This window comes from Sciurus vulgaris (assembly GCF_902686455.1).
Source record: "Sciurus vulgaris genome assembly, chromosome: 12".
NCBI classification, from domain to species: Eukaryota; Metazoa; Chordata; class Mammalia; order Rodentia; family Sciuridae; genus Sciurus; species Sciurus vulgaris.
In genome coordinates this window covers 45,537,747-45,562,856 of record NC_136473.1, presented here as the reverse complement: position 1 = coordinate 45,562,856, position 25,110 = coordinate 45,537,747, and the positions used below count along the sequence as shown (strand labels likewise).

The 25,110-nt window shown below is 37.0% G+C and overlaps 1 protein-coding gene across 5 annotated transcripts in view; it reads right to left on the bottom strand.

Annotated features, from left to right (window-relative positions):
• The window catches only part of ODAD2 (outer dynein arm docking complex subunit 2), a 176,317-nt gene that overhangs the window by 136,419 nt on the left and 14,788 nt on the right, over positions 1–25,110 (bottom strand). For 4 of the 5 annotated variants that reach the window (XR_013758247.1, XM_079106903.1, XM_079106904.1 and 1 more), the window contains 4 exons: positions 22,804–22,920; positions 8,683–8,873; positions 6,806–6,901; positions 6,080–6,227 (listed from right to left, as the gene is read on the bottom strand). Coding sequence is in view for 4 of the 5 variants with exons in the window: in XM_079106903.1 (XP_078963029.1) it covers positions 6,080–6,227; positions 6,806–6,901; positions 8,683–8,873; positions 22,804–22,920 (552 nt within the window). In the remaining variant the exon portion in view is untranslated. Of the gene's footprint in view, positions 1–6,079; positions 6,228–6,805; positions 6,902–8,682; positions 8,874–22,803; positions 22,921–24,312; positions 24,339–25,110 lie in introns of those variants that run through there. The other variant, XM_079106906.1, reaches the window with a different exon arrangement.

Sequence of the window (25,110 nt, the reverse complement as noted above, 5' to 3'; positions counted from 1 at the left end):
GATATTATCAAGGACGCTTTCTGCTCTCTCACTTTGTGCCTGCCCCATTCACTAAGGGAGAAAATTCTTTCTGCTCTTAGCACCAGGATCAGTTACACTCATTGGCAACTGGTTTGTTTTTATTTAAGAATGGTAAGTCTTTCCTTCACTAAGTGAACTCACTGTATTTTCCTCCTTTTATTGGTTGCTAAAAAACTTAAAGCAAAAATTGAGGGCCACCTGGGCAAGTTAAGAAGACTCCCCATCATGCATTTTCTATAATAATAATCATATGTAATAGGCATAATTATGATTGCCAACAGTTATTGAAGACTTCATGCTAAGCACTTTACATGTGTTATATTTCATTTAATATTCATAATAATCCTAACATATGAGAACTTTTATTTTTCCATCTTCACCAATGAGGAAAATGAAGCTGAGAGAGGCTGGTCAATCCACCCAAGGCCACCAAGTTAGTAAGTGGCAGAATTCCAACCCAACCAATGTCTTTCCAACATTAAAGATCATGCTTCAACCTCCTCCGTTATTCTATCTCCTGGCCCATCTTATGTTTCTGCACCATGAAGTGTTTTCTTTTACTAATAAGACAAAGATAATGGACCAGAACTTTTCAGCAAATCATCAAAGGCTCTTCCAATTATTATTCCAAAAGGCCATGTCTGAGCCCTGGTGACCCTGACCAGCTCAAGATGCCCATCTTAGAGTAATGGTGGCAATATTCTCTGCTACCAGTTTTTACCCCAGATGACATGCCCTTTAAAGAGGTGGAAAGAGTCAACAGCAGAGCAAAGAAAGAGAATCAAGGGAAAGGGAGGAAGAGTGGGGAAAGGGAGGTACTGAGGAATGAAACTAATGAAATTATGCTTTGTATATATGCCAATGTATTAGAGTGAATCCCACCTTCTATGAATAATGCTCCAATTTTTTTTAAAGGAAACCAGTAGAGTTAAGAAAAGGCATTGAGGGGAGAGAGAGCAAGAAAGGAAAAAGGGAAGCACTGGAAAATTATTTTGATTAAATTATGTTATGTGCATGTATGAATATGTCATAATGAATCCCACTATTATGTACAATTGTAGTGTACCAATAAAAAACATTTAAAGAAAAGTTGAGAAGAGGCAATCATGGGAAATTCTGTAGCTCAGTCACTGAGAAAAGGCACTGTAGTGAATATTCCAAGGCTGGGCATTGCTACCCTGCAGGTTGGGCTGGGCCACTGTTCAACAATACAGTTTATGTACAAAGATGCCTGTAAAAGGGATGCATGAGAGCATGTGGTGAATCTACCGGTGCTCTTGCCTAGGGTTTCCAAATTCCCAACAGATATAAATGTTCAAGATCTAGAAAATCAGAATTTCCTAGAAATTCTTAAGAATTCCTCAAATTACAAGTTATTCCATATTTTTCCTAATATATTACTTACATGTTTTTAGGTAATCATGAGTGACCATAATAATAATGAATAATTTCCATAATAATAAATAGTAAATCATTTTTAGTGGAAGAGTCAAACTAAAAATTTTAAGATATTTTCTTTAAAAAAACTATAAAAACAGGATTTATTATTATGAAGCAGTGTATGTGTGTTAGTCAGTTTTCTGTTATTATAAGAAATACCTGAGATAAACAACTTATAAAGAAAAAGGTTACTCTGGCTCACAGTTTCAAAAGTTTCAGTCCATAATCAGTTGGCCCCATTCCTTTGAGCCTGTGGCAGTGCATCATGACAGGAGCATGTGGTAGAGCAAAATCACTCACCTCATGGCTAGAGAGGAAGAGAGAGAAAAAGAGACCAGGGCCTCACAATTCTCTTTGAGGGCATGTCTGCCAGCAACCTATAAAGCTCCTAATAGGACCCACCTCTTAAGCATTCCACCATCTCCCAATAGCTCCTAGTTGGGGACTCAGTCTTTTAACATATTGCCCTTTGGGGAACATTCCAGATGCAAAGCATAAACACATGTGACACAATTTTATATTGTAATAACTTGCAAAAATGATCTCTACCGAATAAAGATATTTGATAATAGAAAACACACTAAAGGAGAGAATTAACATAAAACAAAGACCATGTAAAAACCATTTTAAAAATAAAAAGATGATAAAGATATTAATATTTATAAAGTGCCATTCTTTAAAGGAAATTTTAAAATACATAAAACATTAATCTTCCCATTCAATAGTCTTGATCTTTGCTTTATAACAAATAGTCTATAGACTAAAAAAAGATATTTCAATCTGGGGTTATCTGGGGGAATTGCTCAGTGATAAAGGACTTACCTGGCATGTACAAGGCCCTAGGTTTGAACCCCAACACCACAAAAAAATATATATATATACACATATAAACATATCTATATACATATATCTCATTATATGATCATTATTTGATGCTTACATACTTTTTTAAATATAAAAAACATTTTAATGTTTTTATTTTAATTAACAAATAATTGTATATATTATATAATCATGAGATACAATGTGATGTTTTGTTAAATCTTTATATTGTGGCATGATTGGATCAAACAATTAACAAATCTGCTACCACATATACTTGTCATTTTTGTAATAAAAATATTTAAAATCTACTCTTGTAGCAATTTTGAAATATAGAAAGGCTAGGCATAGTGCTATATGCCTATAATCCCAGCAACTTGGGAGGCTGAGGCTGGAGGATCTCAAGTTCAAACCCAGCCTTGGCAATTTATCTAGACCCTGAAAAGGGCTGGGGATGTAGGTCAGTGGTAAAGTGCCTCTGAGTTCAATTCCCAATACCAAAAAACAAAAACAAAAAAAAAAAACAACAACAACAACAAAATACAACCAACACATTATGTAGTATAGTTACTATTCTGTGTAATAGAATATCAGCGCTCCTATCTCACTGAAAGTGTGTCTAACTGAAAGTCTTCTCTTTTCTCATCCACCCCTTCCTCTGGCCTCCATATTCACCATCCTACTCTCTACTTCTATGAGTTCAATTATTTTAGATTCCAACATGAGACTGTGCAGTATTTGTCTTTCTGAGTCTGACTTAATTTCATTTAGTATAATATCCCCCCAGGTTCATTCATGTTGTCACAAATGACAGAATTTCCTCCTTTATAAAGACTGAATAGTATTCCACTGTCTGTGTTTACATTTTCTTTATCCATGGGTGTACGCCTAGGTTGCCTCCATGTCTAGGTATTGTGAGCAGTACCATAGTGAATGTGGGAGTGCAGACATTTCTTCAACGTAACTGATTTTATTTCTTTGGGATACATACCTAATAGTGGAATTACCATATGGTAATCCTATTTTTAGTTTTCATATTATTTTCCATAATAACTGTATTAATATACATGCCCAGTAAAAGGGCACAGGGGTTCTCTGCTGTCTATACCCTCACCAGCAATTACTATCTTTCAACTTTTTAATTGCAGCCCTTCTAAGAGGTGGTAGGGAATATCTCATTGTGGTCTTCATGTTCATCCCCCTGGTGATTAGTAATGATGAGCATTCTTTTCACATATCTACTGCCTACTCCTATGCCTTCTTTTGAGAAATATCTGTATAGGTCTACCAATATTTAAATTGGATTCTTGAAATCATATGCAAGAAATCTTGGCCCAGACTATTGTCCTGGACCACTTCTACAATCTTTTCTAATAGTTTCACACTTTCAAGTTTTACATTTAAATATTTAACCCATTTTAGTTGATTTTTGTATATGATGTAAGATAAGGGTTTGATTTCATTCTCCTGCATAAGCCTATCCAGTTTTCCCAGTACCAGTTATTAAAGAGAGTGTCTTTTCTCCATTGTGTGTTTTTGACATCTTTATCAAAAATCAACTGACCCTTTATCAAAATTAAAAAAATTACTATTGAAAAAAAAATCAATTGACCATATATGCACAGGTTTATTTCTGGGATCTCTCCTGTTCATTGGTCAGTGTGTCTGTTTTCAAGCTAATATCATGGTATTTTGATTATGACAGCTTTGTAATAGATTTTGAAGTCTGGCATAAACATAAAAATATTTTATCTGTTTGCCTTGATTTTGAGTGAGCCATTGAAATCTGCACTGATTTTGCTAATTCACATTTTATAGGTTACTCATTTCACATTAGAGTATACCACAACACACACATCTTCTTTATGTATTTCTTCAGTTAAATTACTCAGAAAGAATTAATTGAAATATGTACTACATCTACGTATATATATGTACATATACATATATAAAACATGGGAAATATTCAAACACTGAAAAATGATAGTGAACTTATTGGGTATATTCAAATAAAATGACATTCAGACCTCCAAGCAAGATTAATAAGGCTGCATAGAATCACAGGCTGAAATTGGAAACATAGGTCCAAATTTCACATGTAAAGACTTATTTTGCTTGCAAAGTTTATTTCTTGGAACACCACTTATAGGATTTATATTAAATATACTATATATAGAAGCTTACTCATATTTATCTTTGCAAGGGAGACTCACATTAGGAGCAGACACACATTTAGAGATGGGAACAGCCACCAGCAAGGCTGTCTGATTAGATTATTGCCCCTTTCCTCCTACTTGCTCCTGCCCCAGTGCCTGGAAATGCCTATCATCATCTTTGTCTCTGCCATCAGCATTTTCTTACTGTTTTTTGTTTTTGTTTTTGGTATCCTGGATTGAATTCAAGGGCACTTGACCACCGAGTCACATCCCCAGCCCTATTTTGTATTTTATGTAGAGACAGCATCTCAGTGAGTTGCTTAGCACCTCACTTTTGCTGAGGCTGGCTTTGAACTCATGATCCTCCTGCTTCAGCCTCCCAAGCTACTGCGATTACAGGCATGTGCCATCACACCCAGTCCATCAGTATTTTCTATTCTTGCTTTCCATGATGTTAATGGATTCCTCAGAGCCAGTAATGTCCTTATAGTAATCATTAAACTTGAATTCTCAAAGGAAAATTAGAATACTTATTACCATTTTTCCAATTTCCTTATTAATTTTTCTTGGGATTCAAGATTCCAGAAAACAGTGTTCTTTGAGAATTGCTGGGAATTCCAATTAAAGCCAACTCCATCAGAGGGAAAGAACATATTGTTTTTGTAGGAGAAGCTTCTTCAGTTCTCTTATGCCTATAATACTGAGTTCACACAGAGGGTCTTTGTCAATTTCTCAAAAATGTACACACAGGCTAATTTTATATGCCACTTTGAGAACACCAAGTTGTGAAAGTATCCTTTTGCAGCCTAACAGGTACATAAATATCTTTAAATATTCAAAGCTACTGGAAAATGCCTTTGACTGATTTGACCAAAGATGTGTAAAAGCAGAAAAAAAGGTGAGGTGAATAGAAATGGTTTTTTCCACAAGTACTTCTATACTCCAGCTTTAGACAAGGCCTAGACAGAACCAATATCTGCTATTCAAAGTCAGAAATGAATATTAATCTGGTCTTGTCAAGCCATATACCTTGCCCTACCCTCCATTCAAGAGCTTAAATATATTACATGGGCCAGTTGTCACGTGCAATATTTTCACACATTACCTGACTTGAGAGAAATGGAAGTAGGCCAATACATATTTTTATCACCTACAATGTATCAGAAACCATACTACGTATTACAAGTATGTTTTCTCAATATTCAAAATAATTCTACAGTACAGGTTTCATTCATTTAATTCCACAGTTTGAGAAAATTAAGACCCAAAATCATAACTTTTCAATAGCCACCTTCTTGTAAGTGATCCAGCTTAAAATTTAACCTAAATCCAGTTTTGAAAAATCCATGCTCTTTCTATCACACCACACTGCAAATCATAAAATGGTGGCAAATCACAATCTTGTGTCTGCCATGCCCATTCCCTGCTCTTCAACCAGGAAAGAAATCTGGTACCAGGCAGCCTGGCTGCTAATCTTGAAATCTCAGGGTAATAAGACCTTCTCCTGTGCACACTTAAATAACAACATGGGTGCTTTCTTATTTGAAAGAAACATAAAATAAACTTAGGTGCAGATTATATATTTTGCCAACAGTATTTAAAATGAACTTTGTAAGCACAATACAAAAAGTATTTCTTACCTTCAAATATTTCACCAGCTTCTGAATTTGCCAATATTCTGATGGCAAATCTGCATTTGCTTCCTGACGATGATCAGGTTGTTCTTCATCTTCCTCACTCTCTGAGGAGCTCTCACTAATAGTTTCTTCAATCTTATCAACACTCTTACTACGAACAAAAACAACAAATCCATTCATATAAGCCGGAACATGGACATAGTTAGAATGATAACATTTTAGTACCATGCATAGAAATAATAGATGTACCAGTACCTTCTGTGTTTTAGAAAGGAGGAAGGTTTCTCTACTCAAATTTGGAAAGGTCAAGACCAGTGAATTGTGATGTTATGTATGTATAACTACCTATAGCGAGCATACAAAAGAGCTATTAAAAGAAATACACCCAAAAATATTATAGGCAAACCTATGTATGATTGTTCATAATGGCTTTATTTTTAATAGTCAAAAGCTAAAATCAACTAAAATATTCTTCAACAGGTGAATTATTACAAGTTCAAAGTCAGCCTCAGCAACTTAGCAAGGCTGTAAGCAACTTAGAGAGACCCTGTCTCAAAATAAAAAAGGTGGGGATGTGGCTTAGTGGTTAAGCACCTTGGGTTTAATCCCTGGTACCAAAAAACAAAAAGCAAAAAAATCAAAAAAAAAAAAAAAAATGGCTTTAATTAGCTAACTAGCCCAGTGTGTGAGGGAGGCTTTAAGGAGCTGGTCAAGCCATCAGAAACATACCGAAGCTGTACTTTTCCATGTGAGATAGATGTTCTTGACTTTTCAACTTTTCCTCCATGTTTTTCCTCTTGGCTATCTTTTGTTAAATTTTTCTGTCTGGAAAAAAAAAATGAGCTTTACATTAATGAATAAGAAATAAAAGTTAGAATAATAATATACAAATAGTCCATCATTTCCATGTGCCCAAATGATGGGTGTTCCTGACACAGAGAAAGATGATCTCCAATCCCACCTGACAGCTGAAGATGTCCCTGTTGTTCTTCATACAGAGCCATACATTTTATACACTGAAGAAACTTTCTGTCCAGTACTTCTTTATACTGGAAACAGATCTTCACAAGTAGGTTACTCTCATTGTGTACATCCTCCAACCCTGCTTTTTATGGGTACTTACTGCTCTCAGTTATAGTTGCCTATGGCTTCTTAGTTTTCTCCACCTAATACTACAACAGGGTCTGCACCTGGTTTTCCAGGTATTCTCAGGTTTAGCACACTCTTTAACACATACTCTGCTCTCACTAAATACTTAAGGACATTCATAACTGAAAGAATAAGCACATGATAAAAGTAGCATTTGAAAATTCACTTTCGTTAACAGAGTTACCCATACATTTTTCATTTTCAAACTCATTCTTTTCAAGTAGATTCTCATCAACAAAATTGATGAGAATCAGAAGAGCAAATATGTCTCCTCTTTCCATAACACTTCTCCTTCCCCACAGTTCTGGATTTACTTCCAAAGAGAATCACCCTGTGGTTTTCAGAATCCCTACCAGTCAGGGTACTAGGATGATAAACCAGGAGCCAGTTCTTAATCATGTGACAACATAGAACATTAAATATAGACTAAAATTTGTAAGCTATTGGCTAAATTGTAAAAAGCACTTGCTATAGTTTGAATCTTACGTGTTCTCCAAAGTTCCATGTGTTTAAAGGGTTGGTCTCCAAGGCATCCTATTGGAAGGTTGTGGAATCTTTAATAGGTGTGGCCTAGTGGGAGATATTTAGGTCACTGGGAGCACAATCTTATAAGAGATTGTAAAAATTCAGTCACCCTCTTTTTCTCTCTTTTGCTTCCTGGCCCTGAGGTGAGTGGTTCTGTTCCAACATATGCTCCCCACCAATGACATCTGACACCTCCACTAGCGGCCTAAAAGCTTTTGTTTTACTGATCACAGACTGAAACTTCTAAAATCATGAGCTCAAATAAACTTTTCTCTTCATAAGTTTTTATCTCAGGCATTTTGTTACAGTGACAGAAAGCTGACAGTGCTTCTGACTACCTCAGCATTTAAGAAGCACTAGTTCTTAATCTTTGTTTTGGCACCTATTTATAAGAGGTCCCAAATGGAACTAGTTTTATGTATTTCATACATTCATCAATACAGGGTCAACTTTACACAGGCCTATTAATATTTTTAAGACTCTAGCCTTTTTATAAGATTAGAGTTCTATTCATAGAAAACACATCAGTCATCATGAAGGTTTCTCTGCTTAACCCCATATAAGTTTAATCATTTCAAAATTTCCTAGCACATAGGCAATCAGGTTCCTGCCACTATGTTTATATTTCCTATGTTACTTCTCCACATATTTTATCATATTTTTCATGGTTATTTGTTCTAACTCACCAACTACATGAACATGAACTACGTTCTTCCCATCCTTTCACAGTGCTCCAAACATGAACCCTGTGGTTGTCAAGTCTTTGCACTTGGAATAGAGAGAGGAGCAGAAAGGAATCAACTTGTGTGACAGAAGGATGTAAAAGTATCTCTCTTTATTTTTGTACCAAGAAACAAAGTTCTGAAGAAACTAGATAAATATGTGGTGACTGAAGATGCATTAGAAAACCCATCATGCAAATATTTACATACTCTTTAAAATCAACTTTGGCTCTCCAGTTTAAGCTTGGCTCCAATCTCTTGGACATTTGAGTCTTCACAAAATTAATATGGTTCTTCTTCAGTCTGTCTGAACTAGAGATAGCTTTTTGAGGGACAGCTGCTTCTTCCTTGGTCAGTACTTCCTCAATCTGATTTTTTTGTTCTTCATTGGATATATTCTCCTTTATAAAAAAAATTAAGAATAAACTTTTACAATGATATCATTTCTGAATGACAGAGCATGATCTGAAGATTAATCCTGGTGATAAATCCTGGAAAGGAATTCTCAGATGCAATTTCAAGACCCAGGCCTCTGCTGAAGCTAGGCAGATAGTAATATGTTGCTTCTAAATTTGCACTTCTGCTGCAGCACATACAGATACAATAGCAGGGTTGGACCTACACATTCCTCCCATATCTAGAAAAACTTAAATTCAATCCCTATATTGACTGGCATGTATCATATGCAAATTATTTTAAAAAGGTAAAGGTAATATTTTTTTTTTCCAGTACTGGGAATTGAACCCATGGGTGCTCTACCACTGAGCTATATTTATAGCCCTTTTTATTTATTTATTTATTTTGAGACAAGGTCTGACTTAGTTGCCAAGGCCAGCCTTGAACTTGAGATCCTTTTGCCTCAACCTCTGGAATAGGTGGAACTATAGGTACCACCATGCCCAGCTCAAAGGGGGCATCTTGAAGATTGCCAGAGATAAAAGACACATCACATACAGAGGAAAAATACAGAAGAATTTTAAGAGAATTCTCATGAGAAATGATTAAAGTCAAAAGACAGTGATATCCTTACAGTATTTCAAAGAAAACAAACAACAAAAAACTGTCAACCCTAAAATCTATATTGAGACCAAAAAATATATATATATATTATATATACACATATATATGTACTTATATATGTATACACATACATATATATGTATGTGTATATATAAGTACATATATATACATATATACAGATATATATGTATATATATATATATTTGAAAAATGAAAGCAAATGAAAGACTTTCACAGAAAAACAAAAGCAACATTCTGAAGACTGGTGCTACATATTTCTTTGTAGAGATTCATGGTTCTGTCACACCAGACAGAAACAAAGAAATGAAAAGCTTCAGAAATAGTAAAAAGACATACAAAAGGCTTTTATGTCACTTTCAGTCTTTAATAATGGACTATCAAAAGCAAAATAACAATGTTTTCAGAGGCTTACAGCAAATAAAAAAATAAAATGTACAACAACAATAGCAGAGAAGACAAGGAGAGATATTCAAGGAAGGCTACTGTAAGTTTCTTAAACTACTTGAGATCATATAATATCACTTATAAACAAACATGAAAATTAAAGATCTATATTTTATAGGTCATAGGTCAACTATGAAGAAACTTTCAAAAAGAAATATAACTGATAAGTGAATAGCATAAATAAATGGAATAATTTTTTGAAGCTAAACTCACTGAAAAAGGGGCAGAAAAAGAAGAAAAAAGAACAAGAACAGATGGGACAAATAGAAAACAACTAACAAGGAAGTAAATTTAAATCTAACTGGATCAGTAGTTCTATCAATTAAATAAGATTTTTAAACCTCAAAAAAAAGAGAAACATCAAATTAGATGGAAAGGAAAACCCAACTATTTGTGTTCTGAAGAAACCATATATAAAGATATAAAATCATTAAATAAAAGGCCAGTGAAAATAGTTCATGCAAACCATAATCAAAAGATGGATAGAACAGACTGCTGGAGGAAGATGATGGAAGTGAACTGGGCAGCGAGTTCCAGTCTCCTCACAGGAAGCAGTAAATAAAAGCAGAATTGAGAGGTGGGTGACAAAATCAATGCTCTGAGACACTGTACTACGTAGTCTGAGACCTGAAAAGACTGGTAGGTTACTAGGGTAGAAATCAAATTCAAAGTCCCTAACCCAAACCTGTGGATTGCGGGGGCGGGGGCATCAGAGAGAGAAAGAGAGAGGGGGGCCGTGGACATTCTCTTAAGCTCACCCACTTAAAAACTGTTGAAAAGAAAGACATAATTTAAAGTGCAGAAGTCTTCTTAAAAAATAAAAGCTACTTAAAACCAAATTGTGAAAAGAAAGCTGAGCAGGGCTCCCTCAGCCCTCTTGTGGAGTCCACAGCTGACCAATCACCCTCTTAAATCAATAAGGCGTCTTCCCATGCCCAGACAGCCCAAATTAAACCAGAGGGAAACCCCTGCAGTGAGCCATCCTAAGAATCCAGTCATAAAGAACTTCTAAAAGAACCACTACTAGCATAAATATCAGAAACCCTCCTTCCCCCTCCCACCTCACAAATAAGGAGAACAGAGTGGGCTGGAAAGGACCTGGGCCAAGGGAAATACGGGTCTGGCCCCTGTAGCTTCAAGGACCCAGGCATAGGGTAAAACTTCTGCATAGGCTCTCTTGACTCTGAGGCCACAATGAAGCAGCTCTGGCCCCAAACAAAGGAAAGTTGATTCAACAGGCCCTGGCCACTGGCACTGGGGAGAGACACCATGGGAAGCCTAGGTATAGTTCCCAGGATCAAAGTACCATACCAGAGGGAAGCTGCCTGAAAATCCAGTGACATATAGACCCAGCAGGAAATTTCCAGAGGCTCCTCAACAGAAAGGGTTGGATACCAGCCTTAATAGGTACACAGCCTGAGCCGTGATTGCAAGGGACAGGGCATTGATGGATACTTGCAAGACCTTGCACCAGACTTATTAAACCGAGGGAACCAATGCCCACTAATCATAACCTGGGGCAGTGGAACCTAGAGTCCAGATAAATTGCCAGAGACCCTTCACTACAGCACCTCAGAGTGCAGAAGCAGCAAGGAGAATACTACTGTATTACAGAACACCTGCAGAAAACCCTCAACCCGAGCTTTCACTCACACACAGTTACTAGGATCTTCACTGCCATGAAAAGAATCTATCAGAGTGGAACAGATACACGGGTGACCCACAGCAAACCAAGAGGCACATCAGAGCCTGCATCCTGAACTTCTGCAACATTAGAATCAGCCAACTCATAACACTGTACCATCCAAGACTATAAACAACTCTAATGTCAACTTTGATCATATAAATAACTCCTTGGCTTGAATGATAATTATTAACCCAATAGCCAGCAATGTACCTCCAACCCATTTGAATGTATTTCATCTAAAGGTTTAAAGCAGGAATTGGAATCAATCTTCCTTTCTTTGTTTTCCTGTTATACCTATTTCTCTTACCACCTACTCATCCTCTTTCATTATCCACTACTACCTCAAATAGCACCAATTCATAAATTTTTATAGCTTCTTTCTCCCTCTCTCTCTTTCATTCACTCTCTCTATCCTTTTTCTCTCCAACATTCGCACAAGTTTTCTTCCTCCTTTCAGCTCACTTAAGGTTATAGTTAGTTTAGTAAATTTAACTACTAACTTTTTTGACTTGTTCATGAACTTTATTATAAGCTTACACCTGAATTTTAGGAACCACAGAGAACAATTGCAACAGCTTTTGTTCTTACAAGGTTTAGTAGTATAAGGCTTGTTATGGTTTGAAATGTGAGGTGTCCCCCAAAAGTTCACATGTGACACTGTGCAAGAAAGATCAGAGGAAAAATGATTGGGTTGTAAGAGTATTAACTCAATCAGTGATTTAATCCCCTGATAGGAATTAACTGAGTGGTCCCTGAAGTGGTAGGGTGTGGCTGGAGGAGGTGGGAATTGGGGCATGGCTTTGGGTATATATTTGTATCTGGCTAATGGAGTCTCTTTCTCTCTCTCTGGCTCCTGATCACCATGTGAGCTGCTTCCCTCTGCCACACTCTTCCACCATGATATCCTGCCTCACCTGGAGCCCAGAGGAATGGAGCCAGCCTTCTATGGACTAAAACCTCTAAAACTATGAGCCCCCAAGTATTTTTTCCTCCTTTAAAATTGTTCTGATCAGATCTTTTAGTCACAGCAGTGAAAAAGCTAACTAACACAAGGTTTGACTCAGAAGTGATCACAATAAATACGGCTCAGTGTTACCTCTTAAAGTGGAGCTAATATTAGGATCAGCAGAGGGCACATATTGAATCAAAATATCATAATCTAGATATCCACCCAACCAACAGCCCTTAAGAGCTCACATAGTACTCCTTCACTTAAAAGAAGAAGTTAGAACCATATTGATAGATGGGGAGACATACAAACAATATGAAAAACAACCCAAACAACCCATAATGCTTCAACACATTCACTGACATCACAGTAGAGGAAATGTCAGAGACGGAATTTAGAAAGTTTATAGTTAAACTAGTCTATGAGCTAAAAGGTGGTGGAAGGAGTGAATTCAGAGAGAAAATACAGAAATTGAAAGAACACTTCAATAAAAAGATAGTGATTCTGAAAAACAATCAAATGGAAATCCTTGAAATGAAGGAATCAACAAATCAAAGTAAAAATTCAATGGAAAGCATCACCAATGGATTAGACTACTTTGAGAACAGATTTTCAGACTTTGAAGACAAAGTATACAATCTTGAAAATAAAGTCAACCATAGTGAAAAGATGTTGAGAGACAATGAACAGAATATTCAAGAAATATGGGATAATATTAGAAAGCCAAATTTAAGATTCATTGGGATAGATGAAGCCTCTGGAACACAAACTAAAGAATGCACAATATTTTAAATGAAATAATATCAGAAAATTTTCCAAACCTTAAAAATGAAATGAAAATTCAAATACAGGAGGTATATAGGACTCCAAATATACAAAATCACAACAGATCCACTCAAGACACGTTATTATAAAAATGCCTAACACACAAAATAAGATTTTTTTAAAGCTGCACAAGAAAAACAACTGGTCATACTTAGAAGTAAATCAACCCAGATTTCAGCTAATTTTTCAACCCAGACCCTAAAACCCAGGAGGGCTTAGAATAATATATACCAAGCTCTAAAAGAAAATGGATGTGGGGGAGATCCAAGATGGTGGACTAGAGGGAGGCTGTGTTCCTTGTTGCTCTGTAACTCTGGTTTCAAGCAGAGGATATCTGCTTCTCAGTGAGGCAGTCTTTACTGCTTATCGATCCCCTGGTGTTTACCCCATCTGTCTGCTGTGATGACCTGCAGTCTGCCAGCATATCGACGCCTTTTTTGAGTGCAGATTTCTCACTGTCAGAAACCTATCATCTGCCATTTGCCTGCCTCTCGCCTGTGCATCACCTGCCTTACACCTATCCATCACCCAACGCACGAGGTTCACCTCCCGATCATCCGACAACAGTCAGCAAACTGATTGCCAACTGCTAGTGGAGCACCAGCTGCCTGCTGTTGCCTGGAAGTTCACTATTACAGTACCTGCAGGTTTGATTACACGTGGCTGCCGCCATTTTGAGACAACAGCCAGGCCCCGTAGGACCCCTGGCTGGACTGACTGAGCCCCATCTCCAGGATCCCTCAGCCCGACCAATCACTCCCTGCCTCTGGGGCCCTCACATCAACTGACTGCTCCCTGCTGCCAGGATCCCCAGACAAACTGACTGCGCCCTATCACTGGGACCCCACACTGACTGCACCCAGCCTCCAGGATCCCCCAACCACACCGAACACACCCAACATTCAGGACCCCTGCTTGACCAACTGCATCCTGCCTCCAGGACCTCCTGCTGACCACGTCCACATCCTGAGATGCAGCTCCCCATTTGCCAACACATTTGGAAGCCAGAGCGGCCATCTTGGATAATCCTGGAAGCCGTAGCTCCGATCTTTAGGTGGGGCAAAACCCATCCTAAGATGCCTGCTGGAGGCTTGAAGCTCATTGTCAGGTACCTCTCATGTATCAGGCTATTGAACTCTGGGAGGTTTCATTACTATATGACTCTTATACTGTAGATTGTCTTTTTTCTCCTTATTGAAAAAGTTTAAGTTTTTATTTCTTTACTTTTCTTGCTCTCTTTTCCATTTGTTTACCTGTCCCCTCAGAGTCTCTTTCTCCCATTTTTGCATGTTAACATCCAATTTCTTTTGATTACACTCTCACCCTTTCTATTATCTAGAACTTCTGTATATTCTTTTCTTATCCCATTAACAGCCACATTCTATATCCCTCTGCATCCTCTTTGTTCTCAATTTGAAACTGCAGACCTTATTGCAAATCTGTTTGTTTTTCTGAAGATAATATATGAACTAATTCTGTTTATTATGACAATTTTGTTATTGTCCTCATAGGGACTCTTTGATCTAGGATTGCATAGTGCCTGAATTGGGCACTGCTAATATTGATCTCCCCATAAAGAAAGGGTTTTGGAAACCTATAGGGCCACTATAAGCCGATAGGGGGAAATCTGCAATACCCCAGATCTGCACTGCTAGAGGGGAAGATACATGAACAACATGAAAAAACAAGGGAAGAAAATGATCCAAACAAATCTAGATTCTATAGTAATAGAATCCAATGACAGTATGTTAGAAGAAATGTCAGAAAAGGACTTCAGATTATACATGATTAAGATGATTTGTGAAGCAAAGGATGAGATAAGAGAGCAAATGCAGGCAATGAATGATAATACCAATAAGCTGAAAGAGCACCTGCAGGAAGCAAAATATCATTGCAACAAAGAGATAGAGATTCTCAAAAAAAAAAAAACAAACAAACAAACGGAAATCCTTGAAATGAAGGAGACAATAAACCAAATAAAAAACTCAATGGAAAGCATCACCCACAGACTAGACCACTTGGAAGACAGAACCTCAGACAATGAAGACAAAATATTTAATCTTGAAAATAAAGTCGCCCAAACAGAGAAGATGGTAAGAAATCATGAACAGAATCTCCAAGAACTATGGGACATCATGAAAAGACCAAATTTAAGACTTATTGGGATTGAGGAAGGCACAGAGATACAAACCAAAGGAATGAACAACCTATTCAATGAAATAATATCAGAAAATTTTCCAAACCTGAAGAATGAAATGGAAAATCAAACACAAGAGGCTTACAGAACACCAAATGCACAAAATCACAACAGGTCCACACCAAGGCACATTATAATGAAAATGCCTAACATTCAAAATAAAGATAGGACTTTGAAGGCCACAAGAGAAAAGCATCAGATTACATATAGGGGGAGACCAATATGGATAGCAGCCAACTTCTCAACCCAGAATCTGAAAGCTAGAAGGGCCTGGACCAACATATTTCAAGCTCTGAAAGAACATGGTTGCCAACCAAGAATCCTATACCCAGCAAAATTAACCTTCAGATTTGAAGATGAAATAAAATCCTTCCATAATAAACAAAAGTTAAAAGAATTTACAAATAGAAAGCCTGCGCTACAGAATGTTCTCAACAAAATATTCCATGAGGAGGAAATGAAAAACAACAATGGAGGTCAGCAAAGGGAGGAACTACCTTAGAGAAAAACCACTCAAAGGAGAAACCAAGCCAACTTAAAAACCAAAAATAAGCCAAATGACTGGGAATACAAATCATATCTCAATAATATCCCTGAATGTTAATGGCCTAAACTCATCAATCAAAAGACATAGACTGGCAGAATGGATTAAAAAGAAAGACCCAACAATATGCTGCCTGCAAGAGACTCGTCTCATAGAAAAAGACATCCACAGACTAAAGGTGAAAGGATGGGAAAAAACCTACCACGCACATGGACTCAGTAAAAAAGCAGGGGTTTCCATCCTTATATCAGATAAAGTGAACTTCAAGCCAAAGTTAGAATGGATAAAGAAGGACATTTCATACTGCTTAAGGGAACCATGAATCAGGAAGACATACGATAGTAAATATTTATGCCCCAAACAATGGTGCATCCCTGTACATCAAACAAATCCTTCTCAATTTCAGGACTCACATAGACCACAACACAATAATTCTGGGTGACTTTAATGCACCGCTGTCACCACTAGATAGATCTTCCAAACAAAAACCAACCAAAGAAACCATAGAACTCAATAACACAATCAATATCCTAGACTTAATAGACATATATAGAATATCCCATCCATCAACGAGTGGATTCACTTTCTTCTCAGCAGCACATGGAACCTTCTGGAAAATAGACCATATGTTATGCCACAAAGCAGCCCTTAGGAAATGCAAAAAAATAGAGATACTGCCTTGTGTTCTATCAGATCATAATGGATTGAGAATAGAAATCAATGAGAAAATAAAAACCAGAAATTACTCCAACACCTGGAGACTAAATAATATGCTATTGAATGAAACATGGATGACAAAAAACATCAGGGAGGAGATAAAAAATTCTTAGAGGTCTATGAGAATGACGATACAACACATCAAAATCTCTATGAAATCTCTATGACACTATGAAAGCAGTACTAAAAGGAAAATTCATTGAATGGAGCGCATTCCAGAAAAGAATGAAAAGTCAACAACTAAATGAACTAACATTACAGCTCAAAGCCCTATAAAAAGAAGAACAGAATAACAGCAAAAGTAGTAGAAGACAGGAAATAATTAAAATCAGAGCTGAAATCAATGAAATTGAAACAAAAGAAACAATTCAAAAAATCGACGAAACAAAAAGTTGGTTCTTTGAGAAAGTAAACGAAATAGACAAACCCTTAGCCACACTAACAAAGAGAAGGAGAGAGAAAACTCAAATTACTAAAATTCATGATGAAAAAGGAAATATCACGACAGACACCACTGAGATACAGAACATAATGAGAAGCTACTTTGAAAATCTGTATTCCAACAAAATAGAAAGTACCGAAGACATTGACAAATTTCTAGAGACATATGCTCCTCCCAAACTGAACCAGGAGGACATACACAATTTAAACAGATCAATATCAAGCAATGAAATAGAAGAAGGCATTAAAAATCTACCATCCAAGAAAAGCCCAGGACCAGATGGATTCTCAGCCAAGTTCTACAAGACCTTCAAAGAAGAACTCATTCCAATACTTCTCAAAGTATTCCAGGAAATAGAAACAGAGGGTACCCTACCAAACTCATTCTATGAAGCTAATATCACCCTCATACCCAAAGCAGGCAAAGACACATCAAGGAAAGAAAACTGTAGACCAATATCCTTGATGAATATAGATGCAAAGATCCTTCACAAAATATTGGCAAACCGTATCCAAAAACATATTAAAAACATTGTGCACCACAATCAAGTGGAGTTCATCCCTGGAATACAAGGATGGTTTAACATCCATAAATCAATAAACATAATCCATCATGTCAATAGACTTAAGGATAATAATCATATGGTTATTTCAATTGACGCAGAAAAAGCGTTTGACAAAATACAACACCCCTTCATGCTCGAAGCATTAGAATAAATAGGGATAGTAGGAACATACCTGAACATTGTAAAGGCTATTTATGCTAAGCCCATGGCCAACATCATTCTTAATGGAGAAAAACTGAAAACATTCCCTTTAAAAACGGGAACAAGACAGGGATGTCTTCTTTCACCACTTTTATTCAACATTGTCCTGGAAACTCTAGCCAGAGCAATTAGGCAGACTAATTGGCAGACTAAAGAAATTAAAGGGATACAAATAGGAAAAGAGGAACTTAAACTGTCACTATTTGGGGATGACATGATTCTATATTTAGAGGATCCTAAAACCTCCTCCAGAAAACTTCTAGACCTCATCAATGAATTCAGCAAAATAGCAGGCTATAAAATCAACATGCATTTTTATATGCAAGCGACGAAACATCTAAAAGGGAAATGAAGAAAACAACTCCATTTGCAATAGCCTCAAAAAAAAAATATTTGGGAATCAATCTAACCAAAGAGGTAAAAGATCTCTACAGTGAAAAATACAAAACATTGAAGAAAGAAATTGAGGAAGACCTTAGAAGATGGAACGATCGCCCATGTTCTTGGATAGGCAGAATTAATATTGTCAAAATGGCCATACTACCTAAAGTGCTATACAGATTCAATGCAATTCCAGTTAAAATCCCAATGATGTACCTTACGGAAATACAGCAAGCAATCATGAAATTCATCTGGAAGAATAAGAATAGCTGAAGCAATCCTTAGCAGGAAGAATGAAACGGGGTGTCACAATACCAGATCTTCAACTATACTACAAAACAATAGTAACAAAAACAGCAGGGTATTGGCACCAAAATAGACAGGTAGATCAATGGTACAGAATAGAGGACACGGACACAAACCCAAATAAATACAATTTTCTCGTACTAGAAAAAGGTGCCAAAAATATGCAATGGAGAAAAGATAGCCTCTTCAACAAATGGTGCTGGGAAAACTGGAAATCCATATGCAACAGAATGAAACTAAACCCTTATCTCTCACCCTGCACAAAAATCAACTCACAATGGATCAAGAACCTTGAAATCAGACCACAGACCCTGCATCTTATAGAAGAAAAAGTAGGTCCAAATCTTCGCTTAGGATCAGACTTCCTTAACATGACTCCCATAGCACAAGAAATAAAAGCTAGAATCAATAACTGGGATAGATTCAAACTAAATAGCTTTCTCCCAGCAAAGGAAACTATCAGCAATGTGAAGAGAGAGCCTACAGAGTGGGAGAATATCTTTGCCACTCATACTTCAGATAGAGCACTAATTTCCAGAATGTATAAAGAACTCAAAAAACTCTACACCAAGAATACAAATAACCCAATCAACAAATGGGCTAAGGATATGAACAGACACTTCACAGAAGAAGATCTACAAGCAATCAACAAACATATGAAAAAAAAAAATGTTCACCATCTTTAGTAATAAGAGAAATGCAAATCAAAACTACCCTAAGATTCCATCTCACCCCAATTAGAATGGTGATTATCAAGAATACAAGAAACAATAGGTGTTGGAGAGGAGTGGGGGAAAAGGTACACTCATACATTGCTGGTGGGGCTGCAAATTAGTGCAGCCACTCTGGAAAGCAGTGCGGAGATTCCTTAGAAAACTTGGAATGGAACCACCATTATTCCCAGCTATCCCACTCCTCGGCCTATACCCAAAGGACTTAAAATCAGCATACTACAGAGATGCAGCCACATCAATGTTCATAGCTGCTCAATTCACAATAGCCAGACTGTGGAACCAACCTAGATGTCCTTCAATTGATGAATGGATAAAGAAACTGTGATATATATATATATATATTACTCAGCTATAAAGAATAATAAAATCATGGCATTTGCAGGCAAATGGATGAAATTGGAGAATATCTTGCTAAGTGAGATAAGCCAATCTCAAAAATCCAAAGGACGAATGATCTCCCTGATAAGAGGATTATGACACATAATGGGGGGTGGGAGGGGGCAAGAATGGAGGAAGGAGGGACTGTATAGTGGGGAAAAGAGGGGTGGGAGAGATGGGGGGAAGGAAAAAATAACAGAATGAATCAAACATCGTTACCCTATGTAAATGAATGATTACACAAATGGTATGCTGTTACTCCATGTTCAAACAGAGACAACATATATCCCATTTGTTTACAATAAAAATAAATTTAAAAAAATAAAAATTAAATTAAAAAAAGAAAGAAAATGGATACCAAGCTTCAAAATTGAAGGTGATATAAAAAAACTTTCCATGATTAACAAAAAGCTAACGGAAATTCATAAGTAGAAAGCTTTCACTACAAAACATACTCAAAATATTTCTTGAAGAAGAAATGAAAAGTAAAAATGAAAATCAGCATTGGGAGATTCCACTAGCATAGTCAATCAGAGGAGAATCAAATCCAGTTTAAACAATGGAAATAAATCATAATGGCAAGAAATAAAAATCATCTCTCAATAATAACACTGAATGTTAATGATCTAAATCAAAAGACATAGGTTGGCAGATTAGATTGAAAAACAAGACCAAATTAGCTGTCTGAAAAAGACTCACCTCACTGGCAAAGAAATCCACACACTGAAGGTGAAAAAATGAGAAAAAAATATACCACTCACATGGACCACGTAAATAAGCAGGGGTTACCAATCTCTTATCAGATAAAGTGGACTTCATGCCAAAATTAATCAGACGAGATAAAGAAGTACTTCATACTGCTTAAAAGAAACATACATCAACAAGACACACAATCATAAATATTTATGCCCCAAACAATGGAGCATCTATGTACCTCAAATAATCCCTTCTCAAAAGACTCCATTGTCAGGTCTAGCTGCTGAGTAGTCCAACCCACAGACACAGGGCTTATCTGCCTGGCTTTGGAGAAATTGAGAAATTTATACCCTTATGATAAATATCTAACATAAGAGAGAAACCAAAACAAAAAGAGAGGGGAAGGCAAGTGAAATAATGCTGCAAACAAAGTATAATTGTTAATTTAGGCCTCAGTGGTTAATTTTAGGTGTTAACATGGCTAGGATCAGTATTTTGGTCAAATACGTCTTCTAAATATTGCTGTATAAGTACTTTTCAGACGTGATAAGCATTTAAGTCAGTAAACTTTGAATAAAGTAGATTACCTTCTATATGTGAGTGGATCTCTTTCAATAAGGTAATGACCTTTATGGGGAAGACAAGTTTTCTAAAGAAAGAAATCTCTGCCTTTATGCCATGTACAAACAGAGAAACAACATGTATCATGTATCCCATTTGTTTACAATAAAAAAAAAAAAGGACATGGAAAAAAAAAAAAGAAATCTCCCCAAGACTACATAGAAACCCTTCCTGAGTTTCCAACCTGCTGCCTTATGGATTTATGACTCCAGACTGAACTGTCACTCTTACCTGAGTTGCCAGCCTGCTAGATTGCCCTACAAATTTCAGACTTACTGGCACCCTCAACTGCATGAGCCAATATCTTCCCCTCTCTGTCATTTTCTTTCTTTCCCTTTTTCTCTCCTTTTCTCCCACATTCCTTCCCCATTGGATCTGTTTACCTGGAGAACCCTGACTAATATAAAAAACAAGCTTTAAAAATAACTACTAGCAATATACTGAAAGAAGATAGAAAATTCATCAAACAAGTGCCAAAAATCTATAAAAATCAAAAAACATAACATTAAAAACAGAGAATTTAAAATCTGAAAACATGTACAATGTTTGGAAGATCAAGTAAAAATAAAATGTTTTCCGAAAGTCATGCTGGGGTAGGGATGAGAAAAAAGAAAATCAGAGGATCAGAAAAATCAGAAGCCCAACATTCTACTAACAAGAGTTCCGGAGACCAGATATGAAAAACAATTACAGATATAATGTGGGAAATATTTTTCCAGTTCTGAAGGACATGTACCATAATTTGTGAAAAACAAAGAACTAGCAAAAAACATTCCATGAAGATTAGAGAACATCAGGGAAGATCCTAAAGGCTTCTGAAGAGGGGGAAAGACAAAATAAGCAGATCAAATAGGGGGAAAAGCCTTAAAATGCTAAGAAAATGATTTTCAAACCACTATTCCAGAAACAACAACTGAAAAAGAAGAATAAGGATAGTTTTGAATGTGCTATCAACTTGTTTCCATTTGTTTATGTGCTTCTTTCTTCCAGGAAACCCACCAAATGATGAGGTGTATCAAGAAAAGAAAAATTGAGCAGAAGAGAAATTCCTCAGCAAGACAAAGGGCATGTATGAAATATCTATAGCTAACATCTTACTCAATGGTGGAAGCCTAAAAGCATTTCCCCTAAGAAGCACATTCTTGTGCGCATGTGCTGAACACTCACTGGGGCAATCGAAGTAGATATGATCATGGGATGACCAGAAAGGATACGTAATCAGAACATCTAGGAGTCATTAACGGAGCTGAGTCTTTTGTTCTTAGTGTCATTTGTTCAAAAGCAAAGAGGACAAAATCCTACTTAGAAAGCAATTTGTAATATTTAGCTTATCACCTAAAGAAAATCAGAAACATATTTTTACCTTTATTTATTTAGTGGTGCTGAGGATCAAACCCACTCTACCACTGAGCCACACCCCAGCCCCATCAGAAACATTTTTCAAGTGCTCCTTTTGCAATATTTATTTTATATTATATTGTGAAAACACTCTACTCATTAAAAACAATGTCCAAAATAGGCAACTTTACTCTTCTGATTTTTTATGCCATAGAAAGCTCTAGTAAGATAAAGTTGTGAAAGTTCAAGAGACTACAAAACGTACCTGTCTTGACATATTTTCTGAAAACACTGCTGACTTTTCTTTTAAAAATGTGACAAGGTCTTTATAAACTTCACCTTTTCTTTCATAATCAATGTCTCCCTCTTCATCTGTTTTGCCCTTTGAGAGAAAAAGTTTGGTGCTATGATTAAAGCGATAGGAATAAAGATCCTGATCAGTACAGTAAAAGTAAGCATAGATATAGATTTGTCCTTTCCCTCCCTCTCTCTCCCTCTCATCCATGTGGTAGTTCTGCTGGTTTTTTTGTTTGTTTGTTTGTTTGTTTAAGATAGGGTCTTATTGTGTTCCTCACGCTGGTCGTGACATCCTGAACTCAAATGATCCTCCTACTTCAGCCTCCCAAACAGTGGAGACTACAGGTGTGTACCAGCACGCCCAGTCATGTGAAAGTCATTGTACATGAAACATAGAGACGAAACCCTCCTCCCTGAACTTAATATTATCCATTCATTCATTCACCATCCATTCAGCATGTACTCAGTACCTTCCAAATGCACGTAGAGAATTTGGCTATTCAGCAGAGAACTCTATGACTTATAGTTCTCTACTGTGAAAAATGCATTGTGACATCAAGAACCTTAGCTGATGAAGTCATAAAAACGCCTCAAGGGTAGACTGTCACCATAGAAAAGCCTATGTTTCTGTTTATCATATTCTGCTCTTGCTCTTCAGGTAACAGGGTTTTATGGGCTCGTTTTTCAGGATTACCATCTCTGTAGAACCATCTGTCCCTCCATCCTTCTGCTCCTGTTCCTCTTCCTTCTTGTCCCTTTATTTCCTCATTTTCCTTTTCTTTCCTATACCATTATTCTGCCATAACAGATTATGTACATACATACTCACAACCACTCTGTTTTTAATCTTTTTTAAATTATTGAATATTCTTATCATCCTTTTCAATTTTTAAACCTGAGAGGAATACTTAGATTTTTCCATATCAAGTAAAATTGTACATATAGAGATCAATAGCCTTTGATGGAAACAAAGACTCCTTGATTCCCCTCTAGGTCAAATAAAATCATTCTTTTTGTCTATTTTCTAATTAGAGATTTTATTTTTCTAAAATATCAAAACAAACCAAAAAGTGAAATTGTGGTCTACCTTCTCTGTGCAGAAATACATGACATGTATGCTAATAAGAAAAGCACTTAAAAGTGCACCTGAAGAGAGAGATACCTGCATATAACCAAGGAAGAAGCACCAGCATTTTGATAGTAACCCAAGCCAGGGTGTTAACAGCTCTCCAAGCTGTCCCCTGTAATAGCTGCTCCTCATTGAGGATCTGGGTCCTCCTTGTGGAATTTTGCTTTTAAGTCCAAAATTTGCATCAAAGGAGGACTGCATGTTGCAGAGAAGTAAACTAAGCAGAATTTTTAAAAAGTCCAATTTCCTCATCATGTTCTCCATCTTTAATATAAAGCTGGTTTCTACAGAATATATTTCCCAAGACAGCCTTATCTAAGCCACCAGCTTTCTTCAAGAGCATCTTACCTGCAGCCTCCACTTGCATAGGAGACCTGGGCTTGACAACTATATGATCTTCCTGGAGGGGCCACAAGGAGCCCTCCACCATTTTTCTGCCAGGGGAGCACCAAGGGACCCAATGCACCTGAGCACATCGCTGTGCAGAGTACAGACCTCCATGCTGAGTGCAGATCATGTGAGGCATGTATAGAAATCCTGGACCTTGGGTGAAAACCACCATGGCACCTGCACAGTCAGCAAACTATAAAAATTTTATCTGCCATCTCTCAGAAAGTCAGTCCTGAAACCCCATCCCCTGTGTTGCCTCCCTTGTTCTTGAGCATAAGCCCCAATAACATCTCCTTCATTTGATAAGGATTTCTATCTCAAATTGAGCAAAAGAACCCTGGACTGATTGACAATGTTTATAGTTAGTTCTGTGAATTGGGATAAGTCCCAAAATAAAGTGTTCTAATACTGAAGATTCAAAAAGCCATGTTCTGCTTATCTCAGCTCAGAGTCCACCCACCCACCCGGACTCTGTGATATGTGAACTGGGACTTTGCAAAGCTATACATCTTCTTTGCTAGGTTAGGTTAGATTCAGGAGACAGGAAGCTCAAGACTGAAAGCTGCAAGAGGAAGGAGGGACATGCAACTTCCTGTTTGTGGCCACCTTCCCTGATAGATTTATCCAGGAATGGCTCTTTACCCCTGGCAGTGGTGATTGCTTTTAGAAGCAACCACTGCTACCAATTTTCAGTTGTTGTTTCCACAGTCCCACAACCAGACTCGTCACACCTCCTCGGAAATATCACCATCGGCT